A 24,706-nucleotide genomic window follows, 5' to 3' on the forward strand; every position below is an offset into this window, starting at 1 on the left:
CAAGTGCCTTCCTCAGAGTCACAGGAACCATTAAAGTCACACAGTAGATATAGACATCAATCATCAACTGTGATGATGTGTGCAGAATATATGCAACAGGTTAAACCAATCACACAGAGGAGTAATAGTTCTACGCATCCCAAATTCATTGAACATTACATGATCAAGAGTGTATCAAACTGCAATTTAGTAACAAGAGGCAACAATAATAATATAGTTCAGGAACTCACTACAGGGTTCCTATAATAAACCACTTTCACAGCAAATATATAGAGAAAATTTTAAATTAGATCCAATAAAATAATAGAATATCCAATGCAATATTAAAATCTAATTATGGCAGAAACCAGGAACCAATTACAGCCTATACAAAAAAACTTAGCCTACAAAAGACTTGAGGGATTCATGTAAGCCTAGAGGTTCTACACTATTTAATGTATATATCCAAAAAGCCTCTGTGTGGAGCAATTTGTTTACAATATCACTCACTACCTCTCTTATTGAGGGAGAGACTCTTTCAATGCCCCAAAATGTCAGAGGACATAGAACTATGTTTTGCTTTAGCAAAATGACCCGCTGTCTTATGCTCAGCTATTCTGTGCCTGGTCCACATGCACAAGACTCCTGAATGAGATCCAGCAGTGTCTGTTCCATGCATTGAGCTATTGAATGTCTTATGATAGCCTTTCTTTGCTAAGAGAGCCTGTTGTGTGCTCTTATTCTTCAACCCATCACACCACTGGTGATGTTACCCAACACTTGCTGCAGAAAATGTAGTTATGAAGTTACAGTATGCATTGTCCGAATATGCTTAATACGTGTGCTGTGAACAGTAGCGTATGGATAGAGTACGGTTGGGATTATGGAGAGTACGAGCGCAAATGAGGTCAAGTGTAGCATAGACTGGTAGCCAGCATGAGAAGGGAGAGAGAATAATCTCCAAGTCCACAAACAAAGTCACGGTTTTACACAAACCTTGCTAGGAGATGTTTGATATTTAACTGGAAGCAAGGATTATGTCAGGAGCGCTCTGAATGCATCACTGACCTTCCCACACAAGGGGGTGACAGGCGCAAACCCTGACAAGCAGGCACTGACCAAGTCTCTAAGCTGTTCAAAACTGCAAAAAAAAAAGTTGCATGAAGTTTGTGTCATCCCAGTATTCTCTGACCTTGTCTCTCAGATGATGTTCTGCTGCGTCGATGTTCAACGGGTCATCAAAGTTCAGCAGGTCCTGCAGCAGAGACGGAGACAGCGGGAGGAAGAGAGGGAAGAGAGACAGAGAGAAAAAACAAAAACAGTAAAGTCAAAGAAAATCGCAAAACTTGATCAGGGGAGACACGTATCATGGCCAGAGGTTCTCCAATCCTTTGTTGTTCTTTAAGAGAATTTCATTTGTACTGGTTTCAGTAGAGAGTTTCAGTACTACTAAATCCTGTTCCCCACCAAGAAAAACTTCTCAGGTAGATACTGCACACTACAGCGCTATTTGCTGTTCCAGTTTCCTGCATCCAATTCCTTGCCCTGGACAGACACTGTAGCCACTGGCGGTCGATAATGTCACCCTGGATTTCGCTCCCACGATAAACAAAACAGCATAATTACCCTGTTGCCTTAGAGACGCCACGCACAGCAAGCGCAGCACAGCGTGGAGTGTTATTAGGGAGATAAAATGGCGGATGACCTGAGAGCTTGTTTCCTGATTAAGAGTTAAGCTTCAGGCCATGACCAAGCATCGAGGCCAATCATCATCACCATTATCATCATAGACACAGTGCTGTCCTCAGGGTGGGAAAATTACTTTCAAATGTAATCCATTACAGGTTCCTGCAAGTTTGCGCTCATATTTTAGCTAAAATACGTGATCTGAAAACTTTCAGCTACTTTTGGATTTTCTTGTCTATAATGGACAATTAAGAGAATGAAATGTGAACTACATTAATGTCATACAGTTTTCAAAACTATCTTTTTGCTTATATTCAAATCAAAACCCTCTCTTTCCTTTCAACACGTTTCTGAACATTAAAGATATGTTTCTTTCTCCAACACCAGCCCAAATCTGACTACCACCTCTTTTTTTTTTTTTATTTGTAATCTATTATTTTCCAACCCTGGCTGTCCTCACAAAGTCTGGCACTAGTGGACATCCAGAGCCAGCTGGCGAAGAATTTCCGCAAGCATTTTGTGTAATTTCATTCTCTCATTATTTCCCCCTATTATATGAAAGTGTTCTTCATAATGAGACGAAAGATAATTTCCCTTCAGGCAAGAATTATGGCCTTAGTTATTACAGCTGTAAACGAGAGATAAACAATGGCCTTGGTTGATCTAATCTGAGCTTGGATTCATATCCTTGGGTTAACTGTTATATACAGCAAGCAATATACAGCAAACAATTGGTTCATTTTTAACAGCGTGGGTTGAATTGATCGGCAGGTAAACCATTGTTTTTCCCTCACATTGTCCCGTAACTCTACAGTTAACAACCGCGATGCAGTTTAATTTCTGCTAATGAGGGCAATTTCCTCCCTGGTTGTGGCTTTCCTCATGTTAACAACAGATTTTAGATACAAGTTTACCACATCACCATTCACCACTGTTGACTCTGCACAATTGCACGCTGCCTGTGTAGAGGCCATTTACTAGGCCTGTTAATGTCAAGTCAAAATGTATTTCAGCTAATTCTGTTTTTCACGAAACATTCAAGTTAAGAAAGTCAAAGTTAAGTTATACTCACGGTAAACAAGGAGTTCAATCCCCAGACCACGTCCTAGAAGCAAAGAAAAAAGATGCTTTCATGAATATTCATGAATACAACAGTCAAATTCTATCACATTTTTTATGTCTGCCTCTGCTGCACTCTACATGCAGCACTACAAGTTTGGAAGCAAAGTAAATGAATGAATAAAGTAAAAGTGGCAGCAACCAGTTCCTCAGTGAGCAAACGCAATCAGCTAAGTGACTGAATGAGCCATTAAAGGCAATATGAAAAAAGAGCTCTGATTGCACTAGTTGTCATTATAATATGCAACAAAAATAAGAAACTCTGAATATGAGCACAGATTGCCTCTTATAATTTCCTCCCTGATCAAAACCACACAGAAATAATAACAAGGAGATTTCATTATCACAGCTATTTAGAGTGCGTTGAAGGAGGACACAAGCTCTAATTTGAGTCACAGCAGAGAAAGGAGAGAGGGGAGAGAAAGAGACGGAGAGGGACAGAAAAAGAGTGAGAATGCGTTCAAGGAAGAGAGAGAAAGCACAAACAGAATTAATGAATCAGATAATTGTAAGCTGTAAATATTAATGAAGACATCTGAAATGCCAAAAACATGTTAATCCTTAGAGTTGTTTGACATTTTTGAAGCCTGTGTCTGTGATAGAGCTTCACACACCTGTCTGATTGGACGGCTTGCAGTACACCAGGGGTCTTATATTTTCCTTCAACATGGGTCGCAAATTATACAACCTTTATTTATTCAGGTAAAATCCCATTGAGATCAAGATCTCATTTGTAAGACAGACCTGAATTACATAAAATACTCATAAAACTAACAATTGAACAATTAATAAAATAACATAATAAAAACCATGAGAACTAGAATCTCTCGCCCTGGGACCCAGGCCTCTTGAAACAAATACTCTTGTCATGGCAGGACCCAGTAAAATTAGACCAGTGAGCTTTTCAGGTCCTGACTTCATAGTTAAAAAAAACCCACTGAACTGATCTCAGAGAGCAAGCCAAAGTACCTCAAACTAAAATAGTATGAAAGAAGTGAATTATTCTACTGACTTTTTCTATTCAGCTGTGGCCTAATCAGAGGAATATAGAAGAACTGTAGATACTAAAGGTTTTTGCCTTATATGGGCCTACAGGAAATCTTGGCTTGGGCCTCAGCAAGGCTAAAGCTGGCATGGGGGGCACTTGGCAATTTCACATCGTACTTGGGGTTTTTTGCCAGACATATTCTAAATTGCTTATCAGTCACCACCATAACAGGGCTGCAAGATATTTACAAAAACGTGTATTGCGCTTCTTTTAGCTGAATATCACAACTGCAATATGAAATTCAACACATGCTAGTATAGCTTTTTTCTACAGATGTTTTTGCTCAGCGGATGAAAAACATGTAAAAGGGGAGAAAATATATGTCATATTTTCTCCCTTTTAGTTGATGCTTTCTCGCACTCAGTTTAAATACACTGAAATATATTTTTCTGATGTACAATGTAAATTGTGGGCCAAGGATTCAGCACAATCCCTTGTTTAGGAGGCTTTCTGTAACACCTATCCCTATGATAAAAAATAAGTAGCAGTGTAAAAATATTCATATGCAATTTGTTTTTTTGTGATTAATGTGCAGTTGTAGATCAGAGAGTGCTATACATTGTTAGTCAAGTAATATATTCAAGTGCTGATCAGCTGTGAGTAAAAAAAATGCCTTTCTAGATATCTCCTTTCTCCTTAGCTCTTACTTCTCTTATTTATTTTCCCAGTGCATCTCTTACATGATTATTCTCAGGTAATTTGAATATTGTCAGGCCACTGTGGCTCTGATCAGTGTTTCCTTTGCATTCATTCAGCTACACAGGACCTCACAGTTGGAAAATTGCCCCATAGCTAGCAGAATGTAAATACAATGAAAATTCATCACCTGGCATTATTAATCAGCCCAAAAAATAATTACAATTGCAAACAATATATTCCACTTTTGTACTCAAGTCGCTCTGAATAAGAGTGTCAGCTAAAATCCTAAAATGTAAATGTAAGATTTCCCAGTGGCTGCCTCTGGTGGTAGCCGTTTTGTAAACAGACTATTCTGTATCTAACCTTCATAAGGAGTGCTGGATATCCTCAACAGTTCCCCTTGAGGCGAAGCAGCAGTGCAGCAGCAGCACAACAAAGACATAAAATGTGGAATTTTATCAGCTCCATCTGCACATCACATCCCTGAATCTCTCATTAGCAGGTGCCATGGGACTTTAACGAGCCACTATGTCATCCAGTGTATAAGTATATAGTAGGCATGGCCCAGGCTACATACAGTGTGTGTGTGTAAAAACAAAAGGCGGCAGACTAATTGCCTTTTATCACTGTAGCTTATGTCTTTCATGATCTCCCAGCCCCTACTCACTGTCACAGGAACAACCCAATGAAATCCAATTTAAAAAAAACAGCAATGGCACGGTGAAATAATATAACAGAGGATTAGAAGACATCACAAAATAACTAAAAACAAAAAAGGGAAGCGTCATCTCACTTGGCTCTGGCGCAAACCGCTGTCAGTTGGCTCACTGATTGACAATTTGGATTTGCACTGAAAGAGTGAACTATGCTTTTAAGGCTTCTATCTTTCTCTCACTGCACACACACGTGTTTACTGATGAGAAGAAGCATTTAGACTTGCATATGCTGATTAACAAATGGCTAGCTAAAGGATGTTTCCTGCCAACTGCATGATAAAAACAAATGAAAACTGACAAGAATTCTAGAGAGAACTAACCCCCCGAAGGACAACTCGTTGCCTTCCTCCTCTCCCTCCTCTACACTAATTTGCTGCAGATGCACACAGAGAAATACATCTGAAGACAGGAAACAACATGCTTGTAGGGTACACACTCAGATTCACATTCAAACCATGTATTTTTAGATTGCTGGTAAACTAAAATCAAACTTACATGCTGCGTATTTATTTTAGCTTGTCGTGATGTTGTCCATGATCCAAAATGACAGCTACAAAGAGAAAGTAGCGGCATACAAAGTACCCAAACAGCCTATGTTTATTTATCACCGCTACTCTGTGTAAAGAAACATGATAAATGTTTGTTTAGACTACCAAATCTTCTTAAAGATGAAAATATATTTATATTTGTTGTTTTTTTGGCTCAGTGGTGTGGAGGTGTGCCAAGTGCTTGCTCATATGTTTGATACTTGATCATTCCCATCGTCCATATCATCCTCTCCCTATCTTTCTCTCCATCTCCACTATTCTGGCGTTCACCAGTATATGTATCTGGTAAGGTAATTCCTTAAAAATAATCTTTAAAACAGGGGAAATGTATAGGCTATAAAGAGCGGTGAATGAGCAGGATAATAATATTTCATTTTCACATTTTAGCCATTTAGCTAACATCTTATCCAGAGTGACCCGCGGCGAATGAGTAGGCTGACGTTCGGTGTCAAAGGACAATGAGCTGTCACAAGGGCCAGACCTGTGACATTTGAATTATAGGACAGTCGCTCCATCCAGTTGGCCATCCTGCCTGCTAATGTGTGGTTGGCTGAGTAAAATATAATTGAGGACGACCTCTTCTGCTTCGCAACACTACTTAGCTAGATGAGTCAATGTTTGTTTGTGTCTGTGTCTGTGCCTGTGTGTGTGTGTGTCTACTGAAGAGCTTGTGAGAGAAAGAATCGGGTGTCACCCAATCTGTTGATGCATATTGAGGACACGTGTCTCATATATATGTGTGTGTGTGTGTGTGTGTGTGTGGTGTGTGTGCATGTGTGTGTGTGTGTGTGCCTCTTGTGTGTGGGCTGAAGTAGAGAAGAGAGGTGACCAGAGTGGCAGTGAGGAGGGGCTGTGTCATCCTCTCAAAAACTAAAAAACACAATTCTCTCTTCTCTGACTCACCACCTTTGCACTCACTTTTCCTCACCTATTCTTGCGCGCTCACACTGTCACACACTGACACTCACTGCACCCAAACGCCCACTAGCAGTCTCATAAATATGAGAGTGCTAGTGCGTTGAGAGTTGGCTCATTTAAGTAAACAACGCCAGATTGCATTTGGAGTTAGACTAGCCTCACAAACAAACACCCACCACTCTCTCACAGACAGAGGGATAAGAATGCATGGTCACAAACAAGCAAGTTTGTTTTACTTTACTTACGAGGACCTTCCTCTGAATATATTCATACCCAAAATCCAAACCCTAAACATAGCCTCAGCCTGCAGTAACACTAGGAGCAACACGATCAACAAGTCATCAGAAGTCCATTCATTTCCTGCAGAGCAAAGCCACCAGGGACACTCGCCTATGGAGTTGGTGGTGGTGATGCAGGTGGAGTTTTTAAAGTCAACATAGTTTCACTCACTCCAATCATGCACACCCCCTCTCTCCCAAGCACCTAAAAAGTGCAAGGGCACTTGTTGGCACACACAAATACACACACACACACAGATTTGCATGTGCATATATGCAAAGCTGCTTTGTTTGCGGGGCCTTCTTGGCAGGTAAGGAAAAGAAGCATAAACAACAGCAAGAATACATTTCTGAGATTAGAGTACATCACAGAAGAAACTCATCTGTGTGTGTGTGTGTGTGTGTGTTTGATTTCTGTGTATGCTTCCATTGGGTGCAGAATATACTTAACTTTCACAAGGTTTACGGCTTTGTGTGATGAGAGGAAATTTTTTACTGTTGAAGAAATGTGCAGCTCAGTAGAAGGGAGTGTGAGGTTAATTTCATGCATACATTCAACCATGCATGTGATCAGAAGCAGGGAAATTAAATACAAGGTTCTGTGTGTGTGTGTGTGTGTGTGTGTGTGTGTACACACCACCTTGTTGACTGTGTCTTTGGACGTTCAATAAAAAGATTGATTGAAATCACTGCTTGGCTAGAGAGGTAGAACAGCTGGTGAGATAGTGTCTATATGCTCATAACAACCAACCACAAAATTTGGCAGCATAAGTTACATAAGTAAGGAGGGAGGGAGTGAGGGGGAGGAGAGGGAGGGAGAGAGAGAGAGGGAGAGAGAGAGAGAGAGGGAGAGAGAGAAAGAGAGAGAGAGTGTAATGGGGAGAGAGTGGTGGGTAGAGAAAAAGAGCGGGGCAATTTGTCATTGTGTCTACTGTATTTTGCTACAAGTGTCGCAGTGCATAGTGGAAACTTGAACAACCCTTTTCAAGCCTTTCCCTTCTATATGTCCATATTTTATTCTTTTCAATCTGCAAAACTAATTTTGTCATCAAAGAACCAATCTGCAGCAGCTGATTTCAATGTTTTTTGGTACCGGGTAACCCTTCGACAAAACAACACAATTCTGAAGCACTGATTGCTTTAAAAATGTGTCACAAAGCTTTGCATGATCATCTTAGGGCCAGCCATAAAATGAGCTACTGTATCTGTGCCAAATTTAATTAACTGAGTGCAAAACCTTGCATCATATTAGTATCTTCAGACCTGTATTACTGTTCTCATCTCCCTAGGTAAAGCTACTCTTCTGTAGCAGTAAGCAAGATCCTCTCCAACTAGCATTGGGGATTAGAATGGTGCGTGTGCCTGTGGGTTCCAATAGATGGATGGATAACATTTGTGTGTGAAATGCGTGGTTGTTCCCATCAGCACCCAATTTCTCCGGGAATGGTCGGCCAGCCCCCCCCCCCCATTAACATCACGTCCGAAGGGGAAAAAAATTGCAGAAAATGTCAAGAGCCTGGGATGGTTTGGAGATGGCTGAAGAGACTGGCATAAACTATAATATGGCCATAGAGAGAACATGAATATTAAAATGCCAAATACAATCCTCAGAATACCATCCAAAAGCGCCATTTCAAACAAATACAAAAAAAACCTTGTCACCGTTCCCTTCCCGACAGACACAATATGAGATGACTGACAGCCACTGACTCATGAGAGCAGATCTGACATGAACCATTGACATTTTGGTCAAACACCCTTCAGACGAAAAGTGAGAACAAATAGATTTGCACTCCCTGGGCTGGTTCAGGCAGATTATGTCATCTACGGCCTGACTCCATTCAGTGCATCAGTTGTACATGCCATCAGTTCTTTCTACATTTAAATTGGAGAAGCAACAATGAGCGTAACTCTCTTTTAGGCGTCTACTTTTCAAAGAAGACAGTCTCCCGGGTGGAAGTGTTTTACGCTTTCTATGCAAACAATAGAATAAGACCGTGCTTAGAGATTACACATAGAGCTGGTTCATCAATTGTTAAAGGAGAATACCAGTGTCATTTAGAGTTGTAGCCCACTTACTGCTGTCTATGTCTAGCTTACATTTCCCCCCCAATCATTTTGCAATGCATGTTCTATATAATCCGCTAACAAAGGCGCAATTACTCAAAAACACATGGATGTGACAGTAATTTTGTTTTTGAGGGACTATTTCCAGGTGGAGGCTTCAAATTCTTACTGTGGGTGTCAGTTGATTGACAGTTAACAGAGTGCAATGCAATGTGTGCATTGATATGAAAACACTTGACTCAGGCACAATGAAATAACAATAAAGCAGAAACTCTGGGCTTCATGTTTACAGCGATAGATTAAGTCTGTGGAAGTTATTTTTAGACTGTACAGGAATGAATGGCATGCAGCAAATGGCTTATACTGAAAGAAGAAAAACAAGCTCTGATATCTCCAACTATGCTGACTGTGTGCAGACACCAGCAGGAATAATGTGAAGGCACAAACTTAAAAAAATAAAATAAAACGGGTATTATCTTATTATCCTTTAAGAGCATTCTGAAGGACTTCTTAAGAGAAATCTCAACCATAATTGTGAGAGCAATCTTAGCAGGAATCTCAAGAGGCATTGTAAGGAGATTTACTGAACGAACCTCTTAACTGATAGAACTGGTGGCTGAGTTAAGAGGGCCATCCAGCGTCTCTGTGAGAACCCATTACCCTTCACATCCGAAGACGACTCTACCCAATATGCATACATTTGCATATTTAAATCATCAAGTGCATTCCAGCGCTTTGATTGAGAGGAGCGTCGGTCTAGATTTCCCTCCCCGCAGGAGAGTTTGCCATTTAAAAGCGGAAGCAGAGACGAGCTGCTGATTTGATGTGATAACATTTGAAGTTAAAAGTTAGTGTGGAGGGCAGGGCTCCAGAATATGACCACATTTAGCTTCTATCGAACTTAATGTTACTCAAAACCTGAGAGAGGATTACAGAGGGCGTCCTTGCTTTATGCTCCGGTAACTGTTTCTAAACTGCTTGCAATAAAGTGCTTCACTGGAGTCAAGGGCAGAGTATTTTTATTTTTTTTTAAGAAAAGGTTTTTGCTATGTTTATATTACACGGTTCAGCAAAAGACTTTTCATCGCGTCCTGGGAGATTTCAAGTGTTTTTAACTGTCCTTAACAGTGGTTCTGCTATTCTGCTATTGCACGGCCTTGTGATCCTTACAATCCTTTTAGCCTGGGACCAAAATTGAGTTAACTAAGTCTCACCCTGAAAGAAAACTGAAACATAGGCTCTCGCCTCGTCAGGAAAACTACTTGAAATGTTCCGTGACCCATTCAGGTCCCAATCCATAATTTAAGGAACACAGATCTACTAAATTAGATATACTACACATACTGTATCTATTCTAGTAAAGAATACCTGATAGTCAACTATCCCAGAAACTACAACTTCTAAAGGAGAGTAAATAAAAACATGATATTTACCTTTAGTGTTCTGGTGGGGGCCCAGCCTGTTCCATCAATAGAGTGTTCCCGCAACAAGCTGCAGAAACACATATACACAATCCCAAGTCATTTAATTTGCTAAAGATATTTGAGACAGTTCGTCACAGCCTGTCACCGTACCGTGTGTCTGAGTATTGTACTGCAAAACTATGTCTAATAATGTCTGGACCAGTGCCACCAAGACAAATTCCTATACATTTCTTGTTGTTGGTGGAGAAAGGCTTCTCAGACTAAGAATTCAGGGTTATAACTTTTAATAAAAGCATAAAAAATACAGGAGAAAAAGCAGTAGTTTTATCTGAGGAGTTTTATTCTCAAATGAAATATCCACCAGCTGTTTATGAAATTGAAACAAAATTAGGTTATTTGAGGCTGGATTGGCTGCATTGTTCAGGCATTGAGCCATACATTCTGATGATATATTTTTCTGAGAATGGATATGTGTTGTATGGAAAAAAAACCTTTCATTTTGTTTTTCCATCAGAGAACAAGATACAAAAGAATTTTGCTGACATTTCTATTTTCTCACTTTGATCTGGCCTGCTGCGATTTGGCACAGCTTTTTTTTTTTCTAATAAAAAAAATAAAACCACAACATGAAAAGATTTTTTCTTTAATAGAATATATCTGCTGCTCTGCAGTGTTCCCATTTTAAACAATGTCTGTCAGAGTGAGCAGTCACTGCTTTTCATATTGCAGTCATTACTAATGGCAGTGTGTTGGTCCACTTAACTGAGGTAATTTCTGTAAAATCAAATTGCCCTGCACATATCTTTACGGACAAAATTGAAATGCTATAATCTGATTTTGTACAAAACATAGTCACTCCAGAGGGATCTCCTTGGAGTATGTAACCATTTCTAACAAGGGTGGATGCAGTGTGGAGCAGTGTAACAGATAATGTAATAAAAACATTGACTAATGATCTAATAACTTGTAAGATTAAGAAAACTGTAATCACTCAGATTACTACAATATTAGTTAATATTATTATTATATCATCAGTTAAAAATATGTTACAAACTTTATGAGGTAATGATCGGCTTTTTTATTACTGTAACAGGTTTTATTACATTTTCAACCTATTTAGAGGGGCATTTTATTACATTCTGACAAGTTATTACCTTATCTGTCTGTTAATACATTATCAGTTGCTAAAAACATTCTAAACATAATTTCTCATAGTAAGATCCTTTATTTACAAGTGAGTTTTTTGATAGTTTGAGAGATTTAGAGAGATTTTGTTCTGCTGGCACAGATTCAAAGAGTTTGTAATTGAGGGAGTGGGTTCATTCCCTTGTTTGGGATTGAATGAGTGAGTAAATTCATGAATGAATGAAGTCCATAACTGTTCCAGGGAGAACAAAAATATATCTATTGAATAAAACAATGTCCTGATGCTAACACCTCTCCCTCCTTTTTTCCTATGTGTGTGTGTGTGTGTGTGACAAGATAAAAAATTAATCAAGGGAGACAGATGTGAGGGGGATGAGGAGGGCGTGTGAACAACAAACAAAAAGAAAAGAGAAGACAACTGACTCAAAAAAAGTTGTCCGAGTGATGGCAAGTCATGGAGCAGCTTTAGGGTGCGTTACCTCAGACAAATCTCTCCGGTCTCAGCGATGTTGGGGTGCCATATTCTGGTGAGGCATTTCACTTTGGGAGGCTGGAGAGTGACAGAGAGAGAGATAAAAGTGAGTAAAGTGAGAGGGGGAGAGAGACGGGGGTGAGAGAGAGGAAAAATGTAAAAGAAAAGAAAAAAGAAAATGGACAATAATGGCAGGGCAGGGAGAGAGGCGGAAAGACAAGGAAAAAGGGAAATAAACAATACAGGAAGAAAAAAAGTAGTAGTGTGAGGGAGGGAAAGACAGAGAGGGTGACAACAGGGAATGAAAAAAATAGGTGGTGGTGAGAGAGAGAGAGAGAGAGAGAGAGAGAGAGAGAGAGAGAGAGAGAGAGAGAGAGAGAGAGAGAGATACTTCTGTGAGACCAAACACAAACAGACAAAACTGACAGAATGCAACAGACAATAACTCATTACTTTGGCCTGAGGCAGACACAGACAAACAGAAAACCAAAAGCACAAAGGCTGGAAAAAACAAAAAAACAAACAAATATGAACTAAGGGGATGAGGCGCATATTCACCTCTGGGAGATGCTTCAAAACAAAACATGTACTTCCCCGAGACATTTCTACACACACACACACACACACACACACACAAACTACAGCAGCAAAGTTTCTCACTCTCAAAAAGTCCAATCCTTTCATCTATTTCATCCGTTTCACTTGGAACTCAGGCAGAGATAACTGGTACTCCATTAGAGAGGGAGAGATAAACCTGTAAGATGAAACTTTACCTCTCTGCCCCGGAGGAAAAAGTGACAAACAGATGTGGAACTTAGGGATGTTGGGCAAAAACCCACCGGGCTAGTAGGGTGAAATTTCTGCTTGCCTGGATAAATTATTACTAGCCCAGCATAGGCTAGATAATGTTATATTCAAGTTTATCGAGGCAGATCATGCTCTAAAGTTATATACATGCATAAAAATAACAAGTCTGTTAGTTAGTTAGTTAGTTACTTTATTTATATAGCACTTTTCAAAACAGCAGTCACAAAGTGCTTCACAGTTGATAATAAAAATGCATAATAGTACACAGAATGAAAACAGCAAGTAAAAATACAATTTATAAACGGAAACAAACACTCAACAATAAAAGCAATATAAACAACAAAACAAAATTAAAAGACAAATAAAACCAATAGGAATTGCAAAGCAACAAACTTTTAAAAATGCCAGCCTATACAAGTGGGTTTTAAAAAGTTTTTTAAAATGTGGTACCAACTCAGCTGACCTGACAGTGAGGGGGAGGCGATCCCATAGTGTTGGAGCTAAAACGGTAAAAGCACGGTCCCCCTTTGTTATGAGCCTGGTCCGTGGGACACTTAAGAGCAGTTGGTCAGAAGATCTGAGTAATCTTGGTGCAGAGTATTGGGTTATAAGTTCAGAAATATAAGAGGGTGCCATGCCATGGAGGGCTTTAAATGTGATCAGGAGGATCTTGTGTCTGTGTTCGTCATTTTTCATAATTTTAATCAGTTAAAAGTCAGGGAAATTCTAATAATTTGTATTCAATTCTTATCACTAGATCAGTATAAGTAATGTAATGTTCAAGTTTAACAAGGTAAACTAGAAGGCACTTGGCAGATCTCACTCATCCCCTGTACTATTACGTTTGCCACTTCTTAATTCATTTCCAGAACCTTCTCATATCCATTCTCATTATGCACATGAGTGCACATCCACACACACACACAAACACATCCCTAAACAAGCACACACAAGCTCTGTCCCACTCAATGACACTCAATAACTGTGTTGTGTTTGTCCTCTCTTGTTTTTGAATTGTATTTGTATACTGTTTTGTTGAAAGCTTCATAAATAAATTTGATTTGATAAGATTTGATTTTGGACTGATTGTACAGTGGGCCAAAAATGACGGCCAATACAAAGTGACTGCCATGCGAAGACATGGTTTCTTACACACACACACACAGCACCTTTTCTCTGCACTGTCCTTTATACCGTAGACGTTTGAGTCATTTGGCATTTGATGATTCATAATGTGTTGAGGAAGGTTACGTTGTCCCCAGCATCGACAATAAACAAGAGTTCAGAAGAGAAATTGTGTCAGCAGGAACCTTTCTTGTGCCTTCAAAGAACTTTGGGGGTTTAAGCCTCGCACCACAAAAGGCGTGAGTGTTATTACTCTTGTTGTGTTTTTTTTTTTTGTTGTGTTTGGTTTAGGCCCTAACCCTAACCCTATATAAAGTGTGGGCTGCCTTTACAAAGGGATGCTGGGCTGAAGATTCAGCAAACCATAAGGTTAGTAAAAGCTTAGCTATTAGTGATTAGAAAGAACAGGAAACATAAGGCTAATAGAACATTAGCAATTAGCTATTAGAAGGAAGAACAGCAAACATACATTAGGCTATAAGAACATTAACAAGAGGAACAGCAAACATGAGGCTATTATAACACAATCAGGACTCCTGCACAAGCAATAGACATTTCCAGAACACGTTTAGAGGAATTATGCAAGGAATTATACAAAAAGGAGTATTGGAATATACACAAAAAGGGGTATTAGGGTTTTAGATTTTCCTTAAGATGGAAAAGGTTTCCAGCACCAAGATGGGCTGCCAGTAAAACATCTGTCAGTATCAGTTCATACTTGGTCAAATTGATTAAAAAATACATGGCTGTCAACCTGACAATAAGGTTAATTTTCTTAATCGCTCAACATCTCACTTATAGATGTAGGGTCATTTTGTCCGACTGTGCAGTGGAAATAAATTTGCCTTGATTGCCTACATTTCAGCACCAGGAGAAAAGTAAAAAAATGTGGTACGGTTGTTTTAAACTGCAGCGTTTCCAGGCCGTTTACAACCGCTCATAAATGAGGCGCTACAGCTATACAGCTCTAAACACAGCGTTTACTGCCTTTCTCATTAGGCCCCCATTAAGATAAAGAGCTTTGTGTTTGTGTATGTAAGTGTATAACAAAGGATTTGGACAAAAACAGATGCAGACACACAGACAAAGAATACAGAATTGAGCACAAGGCATACATGCATGTGCGGACATACATACAGACACACACAAAGACAAAGGCGTGGACACACAGACAAACACATAAAGACACACACAGTCACACGTTGGCAGGGTGAGATAAAGCCGGTGAAGGAAGGATGAATGGATGGATGACAGAAAAAGAAAGAGGTGAGTGGAGGAGTTGTAACTCTACAGGCTACTGTCTACTCCTCTGGTACAAGGTAAAGACACAAACATAAGAGTTAGGTAAAAAAAAAATGCAGTAGGGCAGGCACATATCACAAATCTATAGACAGATTCAAGCCCACTACACTGATATTCTTATTCGCCTTCCATGGAATTCAGTGGAAGGCCATGTAATTCTGGTGCCATCAACATTTTTAGTTGGTGGATGCAACACATATTTGGTGGCACCAGTATTTTGATCTGGTGACTGCTCCACACACACAAATTAATATGTTGTCCATTGAAATATGTTCCCCGTTGGATTGAAATGTACCTAAAATGCGTAATTTTGCTGGATTAATTGGATAAACGTAGAGAATTGCTACAAAAAGTAATAAAGTATGCTATATTATGCAGCTAATTGATATTATAATCCCAAAGTGGTTGTATATTTGTTCAATACTATAACTAACACACACACACACACACGCACAGACATACACACTGTTGACAGCACTAAGCAAAAGAGGGGGCACCTGGGTCTGGCTTATTGTCCATCTCACCTTGAACAAAATAGAATAGAATAGAATAGAATAGAATAGAAGCCATGGGGTTCAAGGGTCCCAGCAAAAGCCACAGAGTCACTGGTTTCATCCTCAGTTTCTAACATATCTTGTTGTTTCTACCAGCCCAAAACAGCCCAAGTACCAGCTAATAATGACACACACAAACATACACACACGTGTTTCATTAAGATGTATTCGGATGCATAAAAACACGCACGCACACACACGATCCAAAGGGGGATGACAGGACCACTCACCACCATGTTATAGGCTTCAGGGACATCTATTTCAAACTGGAACTTTCCACTCTGGTAGTAACCCTCATCTGGAAGGAGAGAGAAGGAGGGAAGGAGAGAGACGGGGGAATTGGAGTTCAGTGATGTGCGAACATGAATATCTGTATTTGATGATAAACATAGTTTTATAATGATGAGAAGATACATGTGTTCTGCAGCTGTGAGCGCTGCTGTCAACGCACAAGGCGAAATTTGTATATATTTAATAAACAGGGATTCTTTTTACTGCTTTTCATTTATATTTATAAGTCATGAGCATAATTGTGTAATAGCTCATACCTCAGTAATCCACCGGTTCCCTTTCCCATGTTATTAGTTCCTACATTAGTTCCCATGAAAATACAGGTATCGCCAAACTTTGTGATAACTATGTTAATAGCTATGTTCTCCTGATTTTACATTGTGGACACGTTTGTGGTGCGCTACACCCCTGGGAAGTGGCACGGCACCCAGATTACATTACAACCTGACCTAACTCAGCAGCTCTGGGAACCACAGGTGGTGTTTGTGCTCAGATTGCAGACGGCAAACTGGGCATTAATATCATCATCATCATCATCATCATCATCATCATCATCATCACCACCACCCAACTCTGATCAGGGTTTAGAAGTGTATCAAACAAGACTCCACAAGCTTCTGGATCCATTGTCATGCAAAAGGCAAGATCAGCGTTCAAACAGGTTGCTGGAGACACTATTCTTAAAAAACAGACCCCAACCTAACAACACGAGAAGTGTATAAAGGACGTGAGATTTACATATAAATTAGAACTCTAGAAGCTTACAAAAGTCAGCCAAGATCAACCAGCTCAGCCTAGATCAATCGACAGGAGAGTGAATGAGCGGACCAATTGGATAAATTGAATTTCCATCTAGGAGGTTAACCCAGGGGAATAAAGGGCTACAGTGTAAGCTGTACATCAAGCCACATACTGTAGGCCAAACACAAGGTTGACTTAATCCCTTCTTTCCACCTTGCAATGCCTGTTGTGGAATAGACTGCGTGCACAAACACACACTCTCTCACACACACACACATACACACACAGAGCTTAAATTCATCCCTTTCCGTTACACCACGTCCATTGGGAGCAGACACAAATAGAAAGGGTTACAAACACGTGTACACACATGCAGAAAGCATGTTAGCTCGCTCACTCACATACACACACACACACACACACACACACACACACCAGAAATTTAATATTCTCAGTCAACTAAGGTGACCTTTTCAGTCCTTCGCTATCCATCTACCTTTTGCTAGTTATCCATTCACACACACAGCTTCTTCATCTCTCTCTCTCTCCTCTCCACATGTAGCCTTTAAAGCCAATTAAAAGCTTGTTCAGGACAGAGTCCATTTTAATAGGGGTCTTTAATGAGTTAGATGGCATTTAAATCTCTACTGTGGTCTTATAGTGCCATATGGCTATAAAAGGACAAGCATAAAATGACTACAGCACTTTGAAGGATGGGAGAGATGGAGAAGTAGAAAGGGAGAGAGAGGCAGATTGAGACAGACAGAAAGACAGAGGGATGATTGTCTATGTCAGTTTAATTACAGAGCTTGATATAGCTCACGCAGACGGTGACTCATACTTTGGACAACTTTTCATCGCACTCAACAAAGGGAGACAGAGAGAATGAGAGGGATAAGGAGAGTGAAAGAGAGAACGCTAGCTAACTACCCATGTAATGATCTTAAATCCATCAAGGTTGTGCTATTATTGCTTGTTCGTGAGTCGGATCTGGATCCGCTCCGAAATTTAATGGGTTCTTCCTTGGCCCATGCTACACCCTTCCACAAAGTTTCATGAAAATCGGGCCAGTAGTTTTTCCGTAATCCTGCTAACAGTCAAACAGACAAACAAATGGCACCAAAAACATAGCCTCCTTGGCGGAGGTAAATATTTCATTCACAACCAAACCATGTGGACTATTCTTGAAACTTAAAAAAAAAATCTTTATTTTATAGTTAAGGTTAAGGTAATTAGTGGGGATTTATTGTGGACATACTGTTGATTTCTTTAGTTAACATAATTTTCTGCTTGCCAAGTACAAGTACTTAATTATGAGTACTGTTCATAATAGTTACCGTTTCACAAAGCAAGGGCTGACGAAATGCCCTCACTTTAGAGGCTTATCCTCATCATCCATGTGAGGCCCACTCTCTCTCTCTCTCTCACACACACACACTCACACTCACACACACACAACACAGAGCAATTTGAGATAAGGCCTCTGTCACACAAAGGGCCATCCAAACCTCACCTGATTCCATTCAGTGACAATGACAGAGTGACAACTTAATTAGGCCAGACAAACACATCTGCTCTGAATTATAAATGGGAAAAGACAGAGAGAGAGGAGAGAGATGGAGAAATAGTGTGTAAGAAAGAAAGGGGTAGAGGGAGGAGAGAAGGTAAGAGAGAGAAAGAGCAAGTGAAACAAGAAAGGGAGTTGGAAAAAAAAATGGACACAAGAGAGAGAGAGAGTCGGAATGAGGAAGAGCAAAACACAGAAAGAGAGAGAGGGGAGGGGGAAGGGAAAGGAGAGACGGCGAGAATGTCTCTTGCCTAATAGCTGTAGTCAGAGACCATACATAATTCAGGACTGTCGTCAGTAAATTGGAACAATCAGTCTTTAACGTCAGAAGATACTGGGTACGCACACAGATACACACTAGGGCTGAACGATTTTGAAAAAATATCTAACTGTGATTATTTTGACTGATATTGCAATTGCGATATGATCTGCGATCTTAGAGGGAATGATAATTTTTACATCATTATTCTCATTTTCATTGAAAAACATACTAAAATGATTATGGTGTGATTTTTGCGGGGATCTGTACCAAACAAAGATGTTTTCTTAAGTCTGTAGAATATGATGTGGAGGCCAGGACATCTCTGCAGCACCACAATATTTAATTTAAAATGGTATTTTGACACACATTTCACTTTTAACAAATATTGCGCCTCCTGCGATTTGAAAATTGCAGTAGGCCATATTGCGATTTTGATAAAATTTTGATTCATTGTTCAGCCCTAATACACACGCATACACACTGACACGCACACACACACACACTCAAAAACCACCCAATCTAACTATTTTGGGGAAATCAATTATTGATTTCCTTCATTAGGGGGTCATAGTGTGCCAATTATATGGCCAAACAGCGAACACCATACAAGAGAGAGAGACAGCGAGAGAGAGAGAGAGACAGAAAAAGAGAGAGAGACTTCTAAGATGTCCTTGAATAAAACATGTCACTTAAATACAACCTCCCGCCTCACAAATCCCACACACGCTTGCCGCCAAGCACACCTCCACCTCGCCAGCTCACGCCAACACACACACACACACACACACACACACACACACACACACACACACACACACACACACACACACACACACACACACACACACTGCAGCCTTCTGTCTCAGCTTGCACGCTCAGGGAGGGATAAACGGGAGGCTCCTCCACCCGTGGTTCATTAAATACTTCCAGTACCGAGCCAGGCTGTGATCCCAGGACTTCTCCCCTCAGTCTCTCCAGGAGATGTGATGTCCAGTGATGTCAATCCAGCCTGCTCAGCTAGTTTCTGGGGTTTCTTCCACCATGCACCTGTCTCTAACTAAAACTGAAACATCATCTGCATAGGCAGAGACAGCAATGGGTGTAGTTACCCCCAGCTCTGCCACTCTCACTCCCTGCAACTTTCTGAGCAAAAGAGAAGAAGCTTAATAGCTGCCCAGACAGGCCTGCTCAGACCCCCCGCTACCTTAATCAGACAAGCCCCAACAAAAAGCATCCTTACCACAGCAAAAAAATGCTCCCCACAACCCATACAGGGTTTGAACAGGAGAAAGTGAGAGAGAGCAAGAGAGAGATCGAGAGTGAGAGAGCGAGAGAGGTATGTGAAGGTTGGGTAGGAGTTGATAGAACTGAGGGTTGGTTCATGTTCTTGTTATTGTTTATATGTCTCGCATATTGCTTATATGTATTGTCTGTCAAATCAGAAACCAGTTCACTCATACATCTTGGATATGTCACTGTTTGTTGTCTACAACACTGGTGCAAAATCAATAAAAAGATTTGAGAGAGAGAGAGAGAGAGAGAGAGAGAATGAGAGAAGGGAGAAAGACAGAGAGAGGTTTCTGAACTTTCTTCTGAGTGAGTTGTTATTGAGAATTTAGCACTAAACTCATTTTACTCAGGGTAAACGGCACATGTTGATTGTGTGTAAACAGGGTCTCCAAGGCACTTAAAAACACAAGTGGAAATACACTAAAGAAAGATATGAAACTGACTTTCCAAGATGTTCTTGAAGGTCTTGGGGCTCTTGAGATTAGTTTTTACATTTCTGCTTTCTGACTAGTTTTGTCATTTTCTGAACATGACCAAAATTCCCCAAAAAACTGAGAAAAACAATATCAACCTACAACTTGTTCCAAAACGTATGACACAAAATTGATCGTATTACTAGTTCTGCTTACATGTACTTACATGTGTTAAAATATAGCTTGGGAGTTACATTTTGATTAAATCTAGGCCAAAATGAGATTTGGAATGGATCAAATTGTTTGACTACCTGACTGTAGCACAGGAAAACCATGCGAGAGAGAGAAAGGAGCTATGCTGCCCAGATTAATTAGCCTAATCCTAATGTCCCCTGTAGGAAGAGTGTTATCATGCCATTAAGTCAACCAGAGTGAAAGGGACAGGTCAATGTTGGTGCTGACAGATAATTACTGTATCTGACAGAGCTCTGAAAGACACATCCATAATTGTAGGCACAATAGAGCGTGACAGCCTATCTGTAAAAGCATCAACGCTCAAGGTACTGGGCTGCCAAGTGTGGTGCTGAAAACATGAGAGGATGTGAAAGTAGTCCAATCAGAAGATTTATTTATTTTTCAGTAATTTCGTTGGGGTTTTTTTGCAGGAGAGCTGGTTGTCCACTCCGCAGAGTATTTTCTCTTTATTCAGGAAGGCTGAGGGAGAGACCCGGGAGAGAAGACTCAGTTGGGATTTGCTCCTAGTCCACTCTTCCAAAGATGGGGGTCCTAACCTCGACACTATCCCTAAACACAAGAAACTATAATCTGAATGATCTAATGTGTCTAATACATTAATGTGTAATAATCTATGCGCTATTTGCATTTATGTGACCACAACATAATTAATAATTGAAAAAGTGTATTACTGTCTGCCACAATATGACAAAAGCAGTTAAGTGAAACATTAAGTTTGGCTTAGCGAACAACAAAACATACTGATAATCTCATTTATTATATTACATTGGAACTGATTAATAAATATAAAAGTGTGTGGTAATATTTTACTTAGAGTTTTTTTTCTAACTCTTTAAGGCTTTCATGATAAAGATGTAATGTATTATTTTTATGTATCAAACATTTGTCTTTATGAGGAGTTATTTATTGCATACATTGATTGTAATTGTGCAATGGGAGCCAGCGTTTTTTATGATGCTGCGTTTGATGTGGTAGGCCTACACAAAGTTTTGTACATTGGCATTTTGTACATTTTTTGTTATTTAAAGGCACATTTTTTTCTCTGACAACTACATGTCCTATATTGTATGAGTGTATCTCCATTATATCAGTTGGTTATATAGAGTCAAAATGGAGTCAAAAAGTAGCTAATGCTGGCTTTGAGTTGTTGTTGTTTCAGTGTTGGGTAGCAAGTTATTATGTAGTTGGGGTTAGGGTTAGGGTTAGTAAGTGTTATTGACATTTAAAGAAACTGAAATAAACTAAGAAAAGAATGTATTTTTTTATAGATATGATTTCAGCAGATCTAGAGGGATGTATAGGTAGATGCCTGCCTTGATGACACACTGCAAACACAAAATCTTATTCTCCGATCTCTTATTCAACAGGCTGGTATGAAGGTGCAGCCCTACAGCTATATGAGGTGATAAAGCCTGTAGCTAATTTCGCATAAACATGTACATGCACACACACTAATGCACAGCGTTGAACTTCTGATGACCCTGTGGAAAATATGCAGTTGTTTACACTAAAACACCTCACGCCATCGCTGTTTGTATCTTTTGTTAACCGTGTGTATGTATCTGTGTACTACATTAGTGAACTGGGTTGTCAGGACAAGCAACAGCAAGTATTAACATTGGCATACAGCCCATACCTGAATATCTCAACCTCAAACGCGAAAGACAACTAACCCCTACAGTGCGCTATGTGGGCCAAGCATTCATTGGGCCAGCCCACCCCCACAAAACAACAATACTGCTCAGTTGCTATTAACTCCATTCCAAATAAGTGCATTTACAAATAGACCGACAACAACGTAGCAGTCGACCCCAAGCGGTTTGGCATCCCCCCCGAGTTGGGAGAGAGGGTGCTAGTCTCATGGGCCGACAGGGAAAAGTGGGAGGACAGGGATGAGAAGAGAGCAGGCAGAAGAGAGCAGGCAGAAAAAGAGAGGACCAGGCAGAGGATGGAGAGGAAGACAGAGAGAAGTACAGGGGAATATGTGGGTAAGGTAAATGTGAGGGAAAATTGGAACCAATTTAGCTTAAAGAGAAAATCAATACTTAATCACATGGGGCAGAAGACTGTGAAATTCCCATTTAACCTGACCAAGCTTGAGAAATCTGCAAGGAAGAAAATACAGATGAACCAAGCGTATACAGGCGTATCCTGGAAAACGTAATTGCTACCAAAGATGTCTCTACTAAGTATTGATTCAGGGGTTTGAATACTTATTTAAATGGAGGTACTGTATTTTGACATGTCTATTTCAATAAATTTACAAAAATGTCTAAAAATATACTTTTCTCATTTTGTCATTATGCCTTTTTGTGTTTATTGTTGACAAAAAAATCAATTCAGTCCATTTTGAATTTAGGCTGCAATACCACAAAATGCAGAAAAAGTAAAGTCAATACTTTCTGAAGGCACTGTACAAAGAGCTCATTTCTTACACAGCCTGGGAAACACAAGTTACTACACTGTCATGTGCATCATGCAATTGCACAACTGGGAATGTTTTTCTGTTCAGGTATTCGTGCCACTCTAGGACAACATATCAATTATGAATATGCAAATCAAGTGGAATCAAGCGGAATAAAGTGAATATCTGAACCACAAAGTGTAAGTGTAAGTGTAATTTCAATCACATTTTTCTATTCTGTTTCTGTGTCAACCCAAAAAATGTTGTGTGAGAAAATGTGAACCCCAATGTGTTGCTGCTGTCCCCATTCCTCAGAGACACAGGGGGCTGAGTCCATGGGGTCACAGCACAGTACTGTTGCATGGGAAAAAGGAGTTTGGCTCCATTACTTAATAAGATTAGTTGGCAAATACAATTAGGCCAAAAAAAAACATTCAGACAGATTTGAACTCATAACAGACGATCACTGAGTTAAGCATGATTTTATATCTGGCCAAAAAGATGATAGATGATTACATTTTGTTAACAATAAATGTAATATATTATATTATAATATAATATAATATAATATAATATAATATAATATAATATAATATAATATAATATAATATAATATAACAGAAGAAATCCCTTAAACATACACAATAAAATGCCTAACACACATGAAAAAAAGAAAGCATGTTTGTGTATGTATGTGTGCATGTGTGTTTTCCATCAGGTTTTGTTGGCCCATTTGGTTTGGCCTTTGATTTATGTTGGATAGTCTCACTGAGAAAACTCGAGCCTAAAGCCTGTTACTGAAAGTGTAAACATGAGAAGCGTAGGTACCTTCATCAGCTGAAAAAAACTGTTCTCTGCACACCTCCACTGACGCAAAAGAAAGAATGCCTTGTAAGCCTTGTTGTCGTGAGGACCTTGAAAACTGCTAGTGAATGGTGCTAGCGTTACCCATCAGATGATTATTTACGTGCGTAGATAGAGTGGGATGTTGGTGAGTGCAAACAGCAGCAATAGGTAACAAAGCCTTTGAGCCTTAGAAAATTCTCTATATTATTGTTGTCCTGTAGAAACTTGACAGCATCAGTGCTGTAGTTTTTGTCCTGGAAAAGAAAGCTGATATTGCCTGCTGTGTACTGTGTAGACAATGGGCCTCATGCAAGAACCACTCGTATGAACAGATTCGTTATTAAATCACTCGTACGAGCGATTTAAGAGAACTTGCCGCATTCACCAATTTTCTCGTATTTACAATTTTCTCTTAGGTACGAACAAAATGTACGAGTGGTCCAGACCTGTCGTACGGGTCACGTACAATCAACCTGCCATTCTCCAAAGCAAAAAAAACCTTTGTTGTTGACTACCTCTGTCACTTTGAAGAAATGTTGAGTTTGAAATATAAATGACACTGTAAAGTAATGTATAATCATGTTGAGATTAACCAGTACAGTGGTTACAGCAACAGGAAAAATAGCAAGGGAGCACTGTTGGCTTTTCCAAAAGAAGGTAGCGCATAATTTATTTTACCAGAGCCGCATAAAATCTCACAAGTATCCATGTGGGTTACATAGTAGCCTATAAGTGTGCTCAATACAAAGACAAAACAAAAAACACTAATTTGCCAGGTTATTTGACAAACATTCAGATGAGACAAATGC

At 39.7% G+C, this 24,706-nt stretch overlaps 1 protein-coding gene across 1 annotated transcript in view; it reads right to left on the reverse strand.

The window, feature by feature from the left end:
- Positions 1 to 1,171: 1,171 nt before the first annotated feature.
- Positions 1,172 to 24,706, reverse strand: part of ube2f (ubiquitin-conjugating enzyme E2F (putative)) — a gene marked incomplete at its 3' end in the record, with an annotated part of 41,800 nt that continues 18,265 nt past the window's right edge. Inside the window, exons 5-9 of the mRNA XM_071545539.1 lie at positions 16,059 to 16,126; positions 12,048 to 12,118; positions 10,432 to 10,489; positions 2,738 to 2,770; positions 1,172 to 1,234 (exon numbers count right to left, since the gene is read on the reverse strand). Coding sequence (XP_071401640.1) covers positions 1,172 to 1,234; positions 2,738 to 2,770; positions 10,432 to 10,489; positions 12,048 to 12,118; positions 16,059 to 16,126 — 293 coding nt within the window. The remainder of the gene's footprint in view (positions 1,235 to 2,737; positions 2,771 to 10,431; positions 10,490 to 12,047; positions 12,119 to 16,058; positions 16,127 to 24,706) is intronic.

Source organism: Centroberyx affinis, unplaced genomic scaffold, assembly GCF_046629955.1.
Source record: "Centroberyx affinis isolate AG114_WGS23_722 - 3 ecotype Tasmania unplaced genomic scaffold, CSIRO-AGI_Caff_v1 ptg004951l_1, whole genome shotgun sequence".
In the NCBI taxonomy this organism is placed as follows: Eukaryota; Metazoa; Chordata; class Actinopteri; order Beryciformes; family Berycidae; genus Centroberyx; species Centroberyx affinis.